Source organism: Gavialis gangeticus, unplaced genomic scaffold (genome assembly GCF_001723915.1).
Source record: "Gavialis gangeticus isolate Ggan-Ray unplaced genomic scaffold, GavGan_comp1, whole genome shotgun sequence".
NCBI classification, from domain to species: Eukaryota; Metazoa; Chordata; order Crocodylia; family Gavialidae; genus Gavialis; species Gavialis gangeticus.
In genome coordinates this window covers 6,420,180-6,437,932 of record NW_017728996.1, presented here as the reverse complement: position 1 = coordinate 6,437,932, position 17,753 = coordinate 6,420,180, and the positions used below count along the sequence as shown (strand labels likewise).

At 47.9% G+C, this 17,753-nt stretch overlaps 1 protein-coding gene across 2 annotated transcripts in view; it reads left to right on the top strand.

Moving 5' to 3' along the window:
- The window catches only part of SLC24A1 (solute carrier family 24 member 1), a 30,551-nt gene that overhangs the window by 6,666 nt on the left and 6,132 nt on the right, over positions 1-17,753 (top strand). The window contains exons 2-8 of one of the 2 annotated variants that reach the window (XM_019503968.1): positions 2,337-2,491; positions 4,140-5,230; positions 6,701-6,763; positions 7,144-7,252; positions 14,741-14,824; positions 15,747-15,943; positions 16,785-16,997. In XM_019503968.1, the coding sequence (XP_019359513.1) occupies positions 4,298-5,230; positions 6,701-6,763; positions 7,144-7,252; positions 14,741-14,824; positions 15,747-15,943; positions 16,785-16,997 (1,599 nt within the window). In that variant the 5' untranslated portion in view covers positions 2,337-2,491; positions 4,140-4,297. Of the gene's footprint in view, positions 1-2,336; positions 2,492-4,139; positions 5,231-6,700; positions 6,764-7,143; positions 7,304-14,740; positions 14,825-15,746; positions 15,944-16,784; positions 16,998-17,753 lie in introns of both variants that reach the window. The other variant, XM_019503967.1, reaches the window with a different exon arrangement.

The window sequence follows — 17,753 nt, the reverse complement described above, 5'->3', positions numbered from 1 at the left end:
ATCTGGTGGCCACCTGTAAGTTTATCAGGGGTGTTCACCAGGATCTGGGGGACGATTGTTCACCAGAGCGCCCCAAGGATGACAAGGTCGAATTGTTATAAACTTCAGCAAGACCGTTTCAGGCTGGATGTAAGGAAGAATTTCTTCACTGTCGGAGCCCCAAAGGTCTGGAACAGCCTGCCACCAGAGGTGGTTCATGAACCTACATTGAACGCCTTCAAGAGAAATTTGGATGCTTATCTTGCTGGGATCCTATGACCCCAGCTGACTTCCTGCCCCTTGGGCAGGGGCCTGGACTCAATGATCTTCCGAGGTCCCTTCCAGCCCTAATGTCTATGAAATCTATGAAGTACAAACCTGGGAAAAAAAGAATCACAAATTATCTAGTGAAAATCCTTCTTCCAGATGAGGAAATAGTGGAGAGGGGCTCCAAGGCACTGAAAAGGGGAAAAGTTTGGAGATGCAAGGATAGGCCATGCTGTTTTTGAAGTCTGGCTGTTGGATAGGTGATAGCTTCCATAAATGCATGGGAAGAGGGGCTGGTAACTCCACACAACACCTATCGGACCAGATGTACCAAAAAGTCAGGTGATAGGAGATCTGCAATGAAACCAAACTCATCAGTTTTAAACTGAGACTGTGGGTAGGTAACATGTACCCAGACCAAAACTGGGAAAAAATTGTATGAAATTGGGCCTCTGGAATTCAAGCAAGAGGTCTGGATAGCCAAGACAGTGGGTGGACTAGTAACTACCTGGATTTCAGCAGGGCTAATACAGTAGTAATAAGGGTGGAATAAATGCTAGGAAAGATGTTTTCCGAATCAGTCTGTGGAAGATCCCTTTAAATATCTGACCAGGTGAAAAGTGAAGAATTTATGATCGGTTTGAGTGGCAGTGGTGCTGCCTCCAGGGGCAGAAGCCATTATAACAACTGCATGCGTGTTAGCTGATTTGGATTAGAGTTGCAGTGAGGACAAGGTGATGTGGATTTAACTCACGTTAGCAGCTGGAGTTCAACCCAGGTGATCTGGCATTAGCTATCTGTATTGTTTTATCTTCACTCCTGTTTTAAAAGGAGTCAAGAAAATACTTTTTTACCATGAAACATGCCCTTAGTTCTCCAGAGAGAAATTAGGGCAGCACCCAAAAGGCATCTCCTGACACTGGTTAATTCTATAGAATATTTTCACCACTTTTTGCAAAGGAGGAAGCTGCCGGTCAAGATGAACTCTGCATCCCAGAGGTAGCTTTTTTGGAGTCTGAAATCCTTAGAAGCCTTGACACTAGGAGCATCCACAACAGGGAGCCAAATGACAGCTCTTGTGGAGCAATAGCTTCCCTGTGTAGACAAGCCCTGAAGTAGCCAAAACAGTGCCAGGTGCTGTCCAAGCAGAGGCTGGGTCCAGGCTCTGGCTGTGCAAGCTGATCTGTCTGTGCAGAACCTCATTGGACGCTGTCAATGTAGATAAGGGGATGCAGGCAAGAGGTTCATCACAAGACAATGCCTTTGTTTAATACCTGCGAACCACCTCTGTCTTATTTCCATTTGGTAAAACTGCCAATGGCCTTGCATGCATTGAGCACTGACAAAGATCTGATTGCTCTGGGCTAGTACCACCCTCAGATCAGGCATACAGTACCAGCTCTCACAGTCTTTACAGGCTGTTCTGACAGCCAGAGAGCATAAGGAACTCCAGCCATGCCTCCTTCAGTCTGACCCTAGAGCTAGCAGGGTAGTGGTGCAGGAGCTAGCACAGCAGATGGACTCTTCACCTAGACATTTAAGGTGCAAAGCAGGCTTAGGGCACAGCAAAGCCAGCAACACCAGACTTAGTGAGGCTGAGGACCTGGCTATGTAAGTCAGCTTCAGTTTCTGCTGGTGTTTTCCTACCAGACGTTCACATTTGGGAAACAATTGCTAGTAACTTGGAATGCTTAATTAAAAGTAGCTGTATCTGAGGGAGTCTGTTAATGCTGAGTGTCCCAAGTAGGCTGATCCTCAGCTGGTGAAACATATCCAAGACCCATTGACTTACTGGGGCTATGACAAGTTATCTCAGCTAGGGATCTGCCTCCCCCAAAAATCTATCATTTAAAAAATATATAGCGTCTCACTATCTCAGAGCTGTTGCTCTTATCTTGCGGTTCGTAACAGAGATTATCTCCTGCTCTGACACTAAGAACATCCCAGAGTAACACACAAAGATATTTGCTTCAGAGATAGTCCAGAACCTATAAAATACTATTTAATCTGCTTAGGGGCTGCCGGTATTAAACTGGATTGGCTATTCCTCTAGCAATATGTCCTTCACACCTGACCCTGTCTCTTATTAGAATTTACCTGGGAGAGATCCAATGAAGATGGGGTCATTTTCTGCTGCCTCTACCCATAACTGCATCTTTATTCTGGGTGCTAAGAGTCAAAGAAACGTCTATTGCTAAACACGACCAGCGGTACCCCAGTTTGTCTTGAACATCACCTTTTGAAGGTAAGCTTGGGGGAGGGGGAAGCCATATGATTGCCTGAGAGGTATGTCTTAGACAAGACAGCCAAATGCAGGGGAAAGGAATTGAACAACAGGAGAGAAAAATGCATGTTGAATATAAATAATGATAAACTAACTAGGTTGGAAAAAGAACAAGGTAGATTTTCAGAAGTCATCAAGGTCAAGGGAGCTATGACATTTTACACCAGCTGAGAACTTAGCCTTTTAGTTTTAAGGAGCTCATTTTGGAGAGAAAATATGAATTGTTATGATTAAATAGTGAGGGATAAATTTATGCACATTTTCCCCCCTATTTGTCTCTCTTGTAGTAAGGGGGGATTTATTTACTTTAGTTCATTACTGTTAAATGCTTTATGTTGGAATACAGCTGACTATGCTGTAACATGCTTATTGTTACCATTTATACTGTACATACTATATGGGCACATGTACTTTGCAGACAAAAGGAGCAGATTTTATCTGATTTGTAACTCCATCATTTCAAAGGAGACTACAGAGTTCAAAAGGAAACTCCTCCTATTCCAAAAGGAGACTACAGAGCCCATTTCTTCCTTTTCTGGCCTGTAGGAAGTCTAGAGCGACTATTTTAAGGGGACTGCATAGATGAAAGTACGCGTGCAAATGTTATTGAACAGCTCATTATGGAGTGGCTTGCAGAACTGTGATTTATATTCTCTTCTAATTTAATAAAATAATCCTGTTCTGGGAAAAATGCATTAGAAAGGGCATACTCTAAACTATAGCATGCAAATGGTGAATGCTTCTCAGCCCTGAATCATTGTCATATAACAAATCTCTGTTGCTTTGGCATTTATAATTGGACATGCTCCTTAAGTACTTTTCAAATAATTATGCAAGATATGCTAATCATCTAATAAACCATATTACAACTATTCTGCTTTGCCAGTCCTTATTTGTACAATAGGTTTAAAGAGATGTAGCTAAAGAAACAAAAATTGCCCAGGACCCTTGACATTACTATACCAAATCTTTCCTCATGCCCTTCTCAAATTGAAAAAAAGTCACCTTTTGCTTGGTCTGTATCTTGTATGAGTCCAAATATTGGAGAGTTGCAGAGTGAAATTAATAGGGACATATTAGAGCCATTTACCAAGCTCATTTTGATACGTAACTGGCCTGTTTAGAGGCTGGTTTTAAAATGATGGGGCTGTCACTAGTACTTAATTTTATATAGGCATTCAGCTTATTTAAAAGTCAGTATTCAGGGCAGGGACCATATCCTTTTATATGTTTGTAGGCTGCTGAACACTCTGTCAGTGTTACAAAATAAAAGATGGGCCCAAATCAAAACCCAGCTTGAACGAACCCTGAGCTGTGAGGCATGGAATAACTGACTCCGACTCCTGAACTGATGGTCAGGGCCTTGCTCATCTTCATAACAAGGCCAACTGAAAGAACAGATCTGTACAGTCCCAAACAGTGCAAACTCACAAACTTGAAATCTGTGTGCAGATATGACCTTGCCAACCTGAACACATCTCATATAATCAGAATATAATGGCAATCAATGATGCATTAAGTTGCAAAGCAGCAGGCTTTACCTCTATGGTGGAAGGAGGCTGTAGATCCTTGCATTACGCCTTTCATACTAAAATGCCTTCTTTTTCAGGATTCTGCCCTTTATGGCGTGTCATGCTGGTCCTAATGATATCCTGGCACTTAGGAGCATCGAAAACCCCCCAACGGTGGATGTAAACACAACGTGTTGACCAGGAGAAACCTCCATTGGCTTCAGGAGCTTAGATCAGATTTGTGAACATTTAGAAAATGCATTTACCACCAAGGAAAAAGCTTCGATGGAACCGTGTCTTTTTCCTGCTGGCCATGATATTGACTTTCTCCATCTATCAGTTTATTTATAAACCCCAAATCCTTTCAGCCTCCTGGGGAGGATCTCAACCTGAGGAGCAAGTGAAAGTAGCCATCAGAGACCTTTCCAGCAACACGACTGCTGCAGCACACAATGACACCACAACGCCCAAGATAAGGCAATGTGTGTATGTGGATCCTGAGCCAACTGTGCCCATCTCTGTGGCAGTGAGTCCAAGCCCCCTGCCAGGAGATGTCACATCCAGCCACCCAGATGAAGAGAGGCACTCTCCCACACATGCCCCAAAAGGAGAGTACCCCGAAGACCTGTTCAGTGTGGAGGACCGCAGGAAAGGGTGGGTTAGCCTTCACATCTTTGGTATGATGTATGTGTTTGTGGCTTTGGCCATAGTGTGCGATGAATTTTTTGTCCCTGCTTTGGGCGTGATCACAGAAAAGTTGCAGATCTCTGATGATGTGGCGGGAGCCACCTTCATGGCAGCAGGTGGATCAGCACCAGAACTCTTCACATCTCTCATAGGTGTCTTCATCTCACACAGCAATGTGGGCATCGGCACCATTGTGGGCTCAGCCGTGTTTAATATCCTTTTTGTCATTGGTACCTGTGCCCTGTTCTCCAGGGAGATACTCCATCTGACCTGGTGGCCGCTGTTTAGAGACATCTCATTCTACATTTTAGATCTATTGATGCTCATCGCATTTTTCCTAGACAGTTTAATTGACTGGTGGGAAAGCCTCATGTTACTGAGTGCCTACAGCATGTATGTGATCACCATGAAGTGGAATGTATACTTTGAACAATGGGTGAAGGATCTGTTGAGCAAGAGGAGAAATTTCGTCCAGGCAGCAGCTTTAGAAGTAAAAAAGAAGGTTGGTGCCTTCGTTATTTTGATATCTAGTTGGGAATGTCGGACTCAAACCACAAGGAAACACAGAGCCCCTTTGGAAGAGGACACATTAAAACAACCCAACCAAGGCCTTCAAACTACAACAGTGGGTCAAGGCAATTGACTTGCTTGATAATTATTTAAAAATGAGGAGGCATCATGTAAATATTGGGTAGCAACAGAAAATAAGGAAATCAAGGGAAACTTTGATCAGGGCCACACACTAAGGGCATGTATCTTTTTTCAGACAGCTGCATGGGATTTGATTATTCAGCTGGTATTGATGAATTAACCCCATTTGGCTCTGGAAATTCAGGGAATCAGCATTTGGTACAGCAGAGAATCTCACTTTGCTGCATTGGTTCAGATCGTGTCTGTGGACCAGATCTCATCCATGCAGCTAGTGGATTGGTGGGTGGGAATACAGGGTTTTATATTCACAGTGAATAAGCATGAGCATCCGGGGCTGCATCCACTACCTCCAGTTTGGGAAGTGGAGGCCTTGGGCTCACTGATGAGGGTGTCATTACCTTCCCTCTGTACACAATATCAAAGGATTGGAGATTGACAGCTCGTGTAGGAAGGGAGGAGCAGGAAGTAGATGCAGGACGTAGGGTTCCTTGAGTAAACTCAGTGGCATAATCATCAGAGGCCAGATTTTTGGAGATTTTTCCAGCAGGTCCCTCCAATTTCTGTGACTTTGGGGGTCCCCACATGTAAACTGAGGCAGTGGAGCAGGAATTGTTGAAAGTGCAGAAGAGGGAAGCCCTGTCCCCATCTGGATTTCTGGTTCAGAGCTGAAAGGGTGTGGAACCGAAGTCCACTTTGTATGGTTCCCGCTGAACGTGGCAGATTTCCAACAGGAAACCCATGCATAACATATTACTGCAACATGCACACGTAGACTCAGACACTACAGTGAACAGCAGGAATCACATCTGGGGCCTTCAACCCCCTGGGAACAAGCCCCTCCACTTCCAGCGACAGGAGAACTAGCTGCAGGAGATCATAAGGTTGCTGGAGCCAGCCAGGCTGGAGAAACTGATTCCACATTACATGGGTAGAGGGCAATGCCACTCAGTGTGGGATTAGCCCCCCTCTGCAACTTTGAGAGGATGGGGAAGGTACACTTTGGGGACTGAGCTAGTGGTTGCTTGGTGCCTCAGGAAGTATTGCAAAATGGGGACGCTATGGCTCTGGCCCTGCATCCCATTGACCACTCCCTGCTTTGCTCTCTATCAGGGTTTGCAAACCTCACCCCCTCCCCTTTATGGTCATAAGCTCCTCCCCTCTGAAGGAAGTGTGTGGCCCCAGGTCAGCGAGCTGCCCTCACAGATACTTGCATACAGCGCTTCTCTGTCTCAGACTCGTGCGTGGACGGTGCCAGATCTGGGGTGAGTAGAGGCAGCCCATGTGCACCCCCATGTGACTTGTTGCTCTTGTTTGCATGCAGAAAAGTACGGGGTCCATCCTCGAAGATGGAGCAAAACCACCAGGAGAGAGCAAGAGGCTGCAGGTAGGTGGGCAGCAGTGTTCTGTGGCTCTATTTAGTGTGGGGTGTCTTGGGCAAGAGTGGAGTGGGCCCATGCTCCTATCGGAGGTGTCCTCTTCTGTATTTCAAGATCCTTAGCCCCAGTCCTGCACTCATGACCTGAGCAAATGGGAACACAACCCAGCTCACTGTGCTCTCAGGCACACTAAGAACTTGATTGAAGGCCTGGACTACAGCCTGACCATCCCAGGTCTGCTCTTTGCATTGGTACCAGTGGAACCAATGTTGGTCCCTGGCACCAGCCCTGAAACCATGAATCGTGATCATAGTGAATCACACAACTGGGAAACCAGTGAAGGGCCCTGGTACTAATGGCTGTACTGTCCATGTGCCCTGTTCCGCAGCTCATGCCATCCTTGCAGCGAGGAGGCAGCTCAGCCTCTCTCCACAACAGTCAAATGCGTAGCACCATCTTCCAGCTCATGATCCACACCCTGGACCCCCTGGCAGAAGGTGAGCAGATGCCGCTCAACTATACGATCCCGTGCCCTACCCCTATTGCAGGTACAAATCACTGTGATGTATACAAAGCCATACAAGTCAGGGTTGGTGTAAAGCAACATGGTTTTGTCAAGGTCAGCCATATCAGTTTCCACCACCTGAGGACTTGGCCAATCATGGTAGATATGCTTATTGCAGAAAAGAAGTTCCTTGTGAAACTTCACTCCTTCCTCTGTTGGGGAGCCTTGTGCACTGGCATGCCATTTCTGATGCACTGTGGGAGCTGTTATCCCAATAACAAGAAACTCCAAGCTTGTTACAAACACCTAATACAAGGCAGGAAAAGATCTGCTTTTGCTCTTGCATCAGACAGGTTCCTCAGCAGATGAAAGATGATGGGGCATTAACAAGATTGTAAAACTGCTCTCCTTTTCTGAGTTGGTGGCTAGTGGCTCTGTGAACCTGGAAGCAGATATTTTCTTTTTGCCAAGTCATAAATAAGTGATTTAGAGATGGTTGAGTGTCATAGCAAGGCAACTATAAGGTAAATGCTTATTGCTTTGCTAATGCAAAACTGTCTTACCATTGCAAACATATTGAAATCAATGTACTTGTAACCAGATAGCAATCTCTGGTCTTTTTTATGGGAGCATGTCAGCAACCTCTCCTTATGCCATGGAGGTGGAATGGATACCCAGCAGTGGTAGGCATAATGAAAATATATTAGTTAAAGGATTTGCTTCTGATATCTAATTCCAGCTCTCTTGCAGGTATAACAAGGGATCATTTCTGACAACGGTGTTTCAGATTTGTGTTAGGCTCTATGTGTTAGGGATTCAATGACACATTCTTTAGATTCGAAGATCTCATTGCTTTGATACACACAAATAACAAGCATAGCAGAGGCTGGCTTTTAACATGCATTGTTAAGCATTTGTATTTTGTTTACGCCTGTTGAAATGCTTGACTTTTAATAGTACATTAGAGATATTAACACAGGAAGACCCAGAGATCTTCTTTAGCTATATACATCTTTATAGCTTCACACACCGGTGTCAGGCTAAGAAATGAACAAGATAACCCTCCAGAGCCAATCTAAAACTTTCCAGAAAATATCCTTCCAGCAGTTGTTGAAATCCAGACACAGGTCCCTGTCAGGATAATGAAATTAAAACCTTGGGTGAATCAAAGTCAGGAGCTGGAGCTGAGCAAGCTGTTCTCACTCTTCTATGTGCTGGGTGGGATTTGAAAAAGAGTCCAGTGTTCACTTAATTTTGTTGCCACTGAACTTGGCAGGAATTTTACCACTCGTGTCAATAGGAGCAGAGTTTGGCCAATGCTGAGCACTTCTGAGCCCTTGCCCTGCATTGCTATTCTCTTTTTAGTACTGCATGACCATTATTACTCATAGTGTCCGCAGCACTTAACAGACAACATGCCAGTTTCTTGGGGTCTAGATGCTGCTCCAGACTGTGCTCACTCAGTGCCTCACAACCCTGAAATCAAGGAATAGCAAAAGTGACATAGTGGTGTTTCTGAGCCTACCTCTCCCAAAATGGATTGGATGTAGAGATGCCAGGCTCCAGAATACAGCGCAGTGCCCATGCCTAGGAACCTTGAACTTGCCGCTTTCTACCAGCCATGCATCTACACATAGATCCAAGGTTGAGTTTCCAAGAAACCACAAAGCTCATACATTTTTTTAATTGACAGCTTTCCTTTTTAGCTCCCAGCATGCAATCCCACTGCCCTACTTGTTCTAAAAGGATTATCTGTTATGCCATTCAAAAAGAGATTGAAGCTAAGCAGATAAACTCCTCTTGTGTATATCATTAAGGTTATGAAAAGGACTGTCCAACCCAAACTCCTAACACAAACTGGGCAGGTAGAGGCAACATTGGTAAGTACAGTGGGGCAAGAGGCTCTTTTTTTGGCAGGGGTTTAGCAAAGAATATCAGCCGTCTTTGCAGTGGAAGAGCAACCAGGCATGTGGAGGGGTGGAAGGGTGTACCCTGTGTGAGCTATAGCCACCAGATGGCAATGTGATCACACGCACTCCAGCATATCTACTGAACCCAGGAGATGGCAGCAGTGACATATTGTGTGAAGACATGCATTGTGAAACAAGATATTATTGCACAAATGCTCTGCGGAAAAGGTGCTGCTAATATCTGCTTGCCCTCTGTGCCTACCCAGACACACACAAGTGGCCACCTCTGGCACATTAAAATATGTCAAAAAGGGAGCTGTCTTTGGAAAGCTGTTGGAATAAATAAAGACTAGTAATAATAGTAGCAGCATGTAGAGGATGGTCACACTTGAAATGAGGGCCTCAGAGTGTCAGGTGATGTACAGACATGTAGCTGGAGAAAGTCCTTGCCATTAAAAGTTTGTAGCCTGAAGAGGGAGGGTCTGGGAGAAGGGAAGCATAACTGGTTTTGATGGGACACCCCATGCTGACCCTACTGTGCCTGGAAGCACTGCTCCAGGCAGGCTGTCTCCTCAACTAGAAGCTGGATAGCTGTGTCCACGTGATGCCTTGAGCAGGCCATTTAGCATTGCTGCAACAGTCCAACCAACCCACCCCCAAACCAATTAGCCCACTGGCAGCACTAGGCAGACACAACCATGCCATATTTACTTTCAGAGCCAGCCGATATGGAGCAGGAGCCGAGTTTGAAGGCCCAGGTGCTGACCTTGGGAAATGTATTGCGTAGAGTGTAGACAGACCCAGAGAGGTTCGGTGACTCACCCAAGAAGCCTCTGGCAGAGACCAGGTCCTAGCTCAGCACCATCACTGCCAGTCCAGCCTTTATCTTAATGATGCTCCACTGCAGCTTGCCAGAATGTCATTCTCCTCTATAAGATACAGCAGCCAGCACATTTGGAGTTGGAGTTTCTGTGGGCAGCAATGCGCTGTTCCCAGTTTCCTCTTATCCAGTCCTGTATCATCAGCACTTAACCCTGTGGCAAAAGGCATGATCAAAAAAATGTAGATAGATTAAATGGGAAATTACACATCCCCAGGGCTGCCCCTTCCTCACCTCACTGCTGTGCTTAGGGAAGTGTTTTGATCTGAGTTCAGTATCCCCTGTTACCTTTCCAGCACTGCCTGTGAAGCCCATGTCAAAAAAGGAATAGCTCATACTTAAACTGGGGGGGCGCTGAGGGGGCTTCTGAAGCAAATGGGCTGGCATTGTTATACCAACACCAACGGCAGTCGAAAGGGATATACCAACATGTCAAGAGCAAGGGGAAGACCGAAGAAACCATGGGTCCCTTACAGACTGTGGAAGGCAGTCTAGTTACAGATAACGCAGAGAAGGCTGGAGTATTTAATGCCTTTTCATTTCAGTCTTCACAAACAGGAGTAGCTACCAAATGATGAGTGCAATTGGCAGCAGAGATAGACAAAGAGTCAAACAGCTTAAAGTAATGGCAGACAAGGTTAGGGATTACTCAGAGAAGCTAGATGCTTTCAAGCCAGCAGGACCAGATGGGATAAACCCTAGGGTACTGAAGCAATTGGGTGAGGTCATTTCAGAGCCATTAGCTATTCTCTTTGAAAACTTGTGGAGGTTGGGTGAGGTCCCAAATGACTGGAAAAAGGCAAATATAGTACCCATGTTTAAGAAAGGGAAGAAGGAGGATCCAGGAAATTACAGGCCAGTCAGTCTGGTCCCAATACCTGGAAAGATATTGCAGATATTCAAGGAATACTGTGAAACACCTAGAGGAGAACAAAGTGATCAGGAACAGGCAGCATGGCTTCACAAAGAGCAAGTCATGCCTGCCCAACCTGATTTCCTTCTATGATAGGGTGATAGGCTCTGTGGATGGGGAGAGAGCAGTGGAGAGAGTGTGGACTTCAGCAAGGTTTTCACACCGTCTCCCACAACATTGTCATTAACAAGCAAGGGAAAGGCAGATGAAATGAAAGTACTGTAAGGTGGATACATAACTGGTTGGGCCATCTTACTCAACTAGTAGTCCTCAATGGCTCAGTGTCTGGTTGAGAGGAGATATCAAGTGGGGTTTCCCTGTCATTGTTTACTATCTTCACTAAAGATATGGGCAATGGGATTGAATGTATACTTAACAAATTTGCAGATGACCAGTGGGGACGCGTAGGGCGTGGGTGTACGTACACCCCCTGAGAGCGCTGGTGCACCCCCTGAATCGCCATGCTCACCACTTAGGCAATGGGCAGTGGGGGCAGGTGGGAGTGCAGGTGCTCCCCCTGTAAGTACCAGCCAGGGAGTAGAGCACTGCAGCACTCCCAGAAGCAGTCGCAACCACTTCTGGAAGCAGCCGTAGTGATTGGCTGCCTTGCAATGGGCTGCAGGGGGACCCCCCCAGTCAGTGAGATCGGCTGCAGGGGACACCCCCCTCCCCAGTTGCTGACCGGTCACTGTGGGGGCATCTGCCCCCCCGACTAAGGCGGCACAAGTCGCCCATGCCGATGACATGAAGTTAAGTGAAGTTGCAGACATTCTGGAGGGCAGAGCTAGGATTCAAGATGACTGGGATAGACTGGAGAAATGCTTCACAATCAGTGAGATGAGATTCAACAAAGACAAATACAGAGTCCTTCACTTGGGATGTAACAATTGCATGCACAAATACAGACTGGGGAATGACTGGCTAGACTGCAGCATTGCAGAGAAGGACCTGCGGGTTACAGTGGACCATTAGCTGAATATGAGTCACTGGTGTGCTCTTTTTGCACAACAAAAAGTCAACAGCATCCTGGGTTGTATTAATAGGAGTGTTCCTTACACATCAAAGGAAGTGATTTTCCACTTTGTTTAGCACTGGTGAGGCCCCACCTGGAGTCCTGTATCCAGTTTTGGGCTTCACAATTCAAAAAGGGTGTGGACAGACTGGACAGAATCTGGCAGAGAGTAATAGAGATGATTAGAGGCCTGGGAAGGAAAACTTACAAGGAAAGGCTGAAAACCAGAGTTATTCAGTCTGGGGAAGAGAGGAGTGAAGGGGGACTTGATAACAGGCTTCAAATACCTGAAGAGCACTTACAGAGAAGATGGAAGTGGGCTTTTTTCTTCAGCTGTAGGGGAAAGGACTAAGGAGCAATGGCCTCAAGCTGCAGCAGGGAAAATTTGGGTTGGTGATTAAGAGGAACTTTCTGACTATGAAGGTGGTCAAGCACTGGAACAGGCTGCCTGGGGAAGTTGCAGCAGCTCCATCCCTGGACGAGCAGGTTGGAGAGACACTTGGCTGGGATGGCTTAGTCAGGGATGATCCTGCCTTGAGCAGGGGGCTGGACTGGATGACCTTGTGAGGTTCCTCCAGCCAGACTTTCCTATGATCCTGTGACATAAGTGTTAGTCAGCTTCTTGTTCAACAGCTTCTAATACAAGTTCCTGCCCTCTTCCCTCCAGAGCTCAAAGAAGAACTTTTGTTGTTATTCTCTGTGGGAGGCTTAGCTGTGGGAGGAGAGAATTCATCTTCTATGGAGGGGCCATAGGGAGTGACCCCTGGCATGGACAGGGACTTAACTTTACAAATACCCGTCCTGCCTGCCTGACTTTCAGGGCTCGGTCAATCCGAGCCCCGCTCCTTGGAAGGTGTCATGGGAATTAGCGCCCCGCTCTTAGCCCACATGCAGGCAGATCTCAGGAAAACTGGACAGTGACCTGAACCTAAGCTGTTTATCTTGATGGAAAGATACCCGCAACCTCCGCTCCCAGCGCAGTTTGCTCAGCTTGTAGGGCTCAGGCCAGGGCAGGGAGCCAAGAGCCAGTATTTATGTAATCCCGATCAGTGCTGGGGCATGCCTGGCCTGACCCTGCTGATGCAGCTGGCCCAGCCCCAACTGCTGTGTCTTTGTGGGAGGAGAGAGAGCAGCAGGCAGGCCCAGGGGTCCTGCGGGCTGAGGGGCAGCTTGCAGCAGAAGACCTGGTTCTCCACTAACTTTCACCCTGAGCTGCTGGATGTAGCATCAGTAAGGAGAGAGAGCTCTGTCCTGGAGCTCTTCAACCTCCCGCTACACAGGTTTCAAAGGCAACAGTGCACCGGGCAGGATTGGGGCCCGGGCTCTGACTGACCCTTTCCCCATTGGTACTGGGGGGAAAATTGCGAGGATGGGCACTCCAGAACAACAAAGGCATGGTTCGATTGCCCCCTCCTGGCACCGTGGCAGTATTCTGCTGCCTTCTTCCAGTGCCCAAGATGAATGACCCTCTTGCTAGCATTGGGGGACAATACGGCTCAGCCTGGCTGCGCTCCTCCCTCCTGCATGAAAACAGGAGTCTGTGCAGAGCCCCGGTAACTCCTTGGGGACTCAGGGTGCAGGCTCCAAGCCCCGGATTGGTTGCTGGTGTAAACTCAGTGCCACGGAGCAAAACCCAGTTGCAGAGCCCTGCCTGGGGGCACACGAGAATCGCACGTGGTTGTTACACAACCAGCCGAAATGCTGCCCTAGAGGAAATTCGTTTCCAGACCAGGCCACAGCACAGAGAAGAGGATTAATTTGGCCTCCCACATCTGCAAAGTGCTGTTTGCTGAAAGCATATGAAACTCCTGTGAATGGGCCCCCTCAGAGCATGGCCTTCATGGCACTTGGGTGTTGTCCCAGCCCGGTCTGTCACACACACAGACCCTCTGGTTGGAGTTTGTGGTGTTTTCAACCTAGCCCAGCTGCTGATCTTCCCAAAAGCTGAAGGAGGGGTGTAACTGGCTCATTTTTTGCAGCAAGGAGACAGGCCAGGCCACTGGCGTGCCAATAGTCCTCCACAATATCCAGAAGAACAGACAAGTTCCTTCACAACAGACTGGGAAAGACTCCTAGAGCAGCTCAGCTGATGGCAGACGGTGCCCTCGTTTGTCACACACGGGGTTGCAAGAGCAGCACGGTGACTCAGGGAGAGGTTTGCAATGTGGTGCTCTTACCTGGGTTAGATTAAACCTGGGTCCTCGGGTCTGGGTATCAGTCACCTGAGCTACCTCTGCAGGAAAGCCCTGCTCTCAAGGGCTTGGAGAAGACTGTCATTCCTGTGATAAACAGAATCAAAAAGGCATCTCTTCCCCTGCTCTAGCCATTTGCCAGACTGCAGGCAGAGCAGCTAAGCCTCTTCAACCCGTGAAGGGAAGGAGGGGCTGCTCCTAGTTTCTCATGTAATCAAAGATCAGCAAAATCAGTGGTCCCCAGGTAACAAAATTGTTTCGCCTCCAAATGCCTGCCTTCCCTGCTCATTCCTCTGGGGCATTAAGTAGTTGCTGTGCTGGAACAGAGGCTCTTTTCCCATTATATTGAGAGTCCCTTTTAAAGCTGATTATTTTAGATTTCATGGGAAATCATCTGTGAGAGCTCAGGGATATTTACTGCAGTGATGTCGAATATAACAAGCCTGGTAAATTAGCAACACTCAAGGCTTAAAAGACACCAGCCAAGAAAACAACCTGGGTATCGGAGCTGACTGTAGACACGAAGAGGGGGCTTACGGCTGATGACAGTCCTTTTTCTTCTCTCATTCACAGCCAAGTTTAAAGACAAGGTTGACATCTTGAGAAACATGGCCAAGGCCAAGATTGACTCTCAGCTCAAGCTAGTCACAAAGTCAGGTGAGTTAAAGGAAAAGCCGTATTCACTCACCCTGCCAGCCCCACTCATCCAAGGCTGCCCATGCCCAAAGTCCCTCTTCATTAGCACTGACTGCACACAGCTGTCAATGAAAGCACAGCAGCAATCAATCAGTCTGGCTACCAGTCTGCATCACCACGTGGCAATCCAGTTCAAACTCACATAGGCCCAGAAGTGGGTTAGTCAAATAAGCCTTGAAATGGAAATTGCTGTGATGAGATGGTGCATATTTCAATCAGGAGGGGAGAGTGTGCCACGGAGTTCAGCGGCTGGTGCCAATGTGCCAGCCTGTTGATCACCGTCATTGCAGATGGGATGCATCTTTGAAGCAAACAAAAGACTGGCCTTGGAAGGGGGCAAGTTCACAGCTGCAGCCTGGCAGAGTCCTCTGCAGGGATGTGATGATGGGTGACAAACAGTGGAAAATGTCCTAAGGGGTTTTGCCCCAAATAGTCGCTGTTTTTTCTGCTTTCACTAGCAACCCGTGGGCTGCTTGAGCTAGATGTAGATACCCAGTCTGCAACATGGGGCCATGGGGCCAACATGGGGTGTCAGTGAGGATGGAGAAGCTGGAAAAAAACTCACACTGCAGTGTTCCCCTCCATAGACTCACTGCAGCTGCCTTTTGCCTAAGGGTAGCAGACAGGGTCCTGCCCTTATTCTGCTGGCAAGGCTCCATAACAGGAAGGGAGAGTCTGTTCCCAGCTTGTCCTCTATGATAAGCAGCTGAGAAAAAATAACAGATGGGAGCCCTGAGCAGCCAGAGAGAGCATGCTCGAGCCATCACAGCTCAGGCATGAGGGAAGGCAAACCTCTCCCATGCCTAGACTCCCCATGGGCAGAGGGGAAGGTTCCTCCCAAGGCCAGCAGCACTGCAGCCATCCTCCTCCTCCTCTTTTCAAGGGGAGGAAGCCCAGGTACCCAGTGCCGTGAAAGTGACCCCTGCCAGTGATGAGGAGCCCAGCAAAGAGCAGGATGAACAGAACGCTGATGCCAATGTGGATCCTGATGCAAAAGCAGATGCGGATCCAGATGCAAAGGGAGATGCAAATGCAGCTCCAGATGCAAAGGCAGATGCAGATGCCCCTCAGGACGAGCAGGTACCGTGAGCTGGAACCATGCATCTATTTGTTCCCTGTCTGGACAGAACCCCTCCCCACCCTCACCCCACACTCTGGAATAGGGCACAGCCTGCTGCTTGCAATTAGCCCTTAGGAAGAAGCTGCATTTACTGTAGAGGTACAGGTCAGGGCAGCTTAAAGAGCTAGTGGATGTGACTAGTCTGGCCCTCCAGGCTAAGGACCTGGTTCCAGAGTACCACCTCTGCGCCAATCCAGGCTTAGTGGTACGGAGCCCAGGTTGGAGTGGCCATGTGGTCTGGCATGTCCCCTTCTGGCTCCCCCCTGGATTTCAGCGTAAGGAGGAAGCTACCATTGGATATAAGTGAACTGTCCCAACCTGTGGAAACTGGTCAGGGCAGAGACTCGGGCTTCCTCTCTGCTCAGTTTTCTGTTTTAATAACACCTTCTAACCCAGGAAAGGGATATTGTCCCTTCAAAAAGACAGCCTGATTTAATGCCAACAGCTGTGCAAGTGAGATTGTTTTTTTTAAGCCAGCTGAGGTGTGTATTGCGGTACCACCATGTGACCAGAGGTCCCAGTCAGTACAACTCCTTAAGATACTCAAAGGCCCCGAGTAACCTTCCCAGGCATCTGCCCTGAGCTGGGATCTATCCCCATGAGCCACAGAATGGGGGGCCATAGGACTTGCTGCCCTGCCAAGAGTTTACAAATTGGGTAACCCAAACCTCAACATCTGCAGGCACGTGCAGAGATGTCAGGCTCCATGTGTGTGGCTTGGTGTGTGCACTCACCCACATCCTGAGCAGCTGACACAGCCTGTGCTCGGTGTTAAAACGGCTGCATTTCCTTGGTTTGCAGCCCTCTTCAGAGGGTGAGGGCTCAGAAGAGAGCAGCTCAGAGGAGGACAGCGATGATGACAGCGGGGATGAGGATGATGACGACGACAATGACGAAAACGATGAGCCGCTCTCCCTTGAATGGCCAGAAACCAGGAGAAAACAAGCAGTGTACCTCTTCCTCCTGCCCATTGTGTTCCCCCTCTGGACTACCGTGCCCGATGTTAGGAACCCGGTAAGATTTGATCTGGTCTCTGGGATGAGTAATCAAATGGTAAACTTGTTAGCAGTGGGAGCAGTGCTTAGCTTGGTATCTAGGGTCCTTCCCACCTGATTACCAATGATATCAGTGGGAGTGGGGCTTGCAACCCAGCTGTGGTGGTTGCATGGCTTTCCCCTATTCTCCAGCCCTCCTCCTGACAAAACCAGCAGGAGACTCGGGTCAGAAAAGCAGGCGACCAGGCCAGCACTGGACTAGATTTCTTTTTTAAGAACTAAGAAAACCAGCTCTGCTAGAAACATTAGGGAGCAAACGCTTGGTGCTAGGAGAGATGTCACCATGGGAACACTGTCACCATGCATCCCTGTACACAACATAGGTATATGGATGCTCAAGCCCATCTCTAGGCACGCTGTATCCAGGCACTCACTGACTGCTGACAGACAGGCGACCTGTCTGTCTCAGACCGTCCCTCCTTGGCTCTTCCCAGAGCCACCTCCATAGTGGAAACCCTCCATAGCTCTGAAGGGGCCAAGACCCAGATCCAAAAAGTGACCACTGAGCATTGCAACATGCAGCTTCCTGGCCCCCAGCCCCCACGGTGGGACCCAGAGCCCGGGAGCTGCCTCCCTTCTCTGAGGCTTAGGAGCCTTATTCATTGCTACGTGAGGCATCTACTTCTACTCTGGAGTATGAGCCTCCCCTCAGAAATGGAGCAGGGGGTTCTTGTATTCTTTAAAAAAAAAAAAAAAAAAAAAAGGCCCGGGGAAA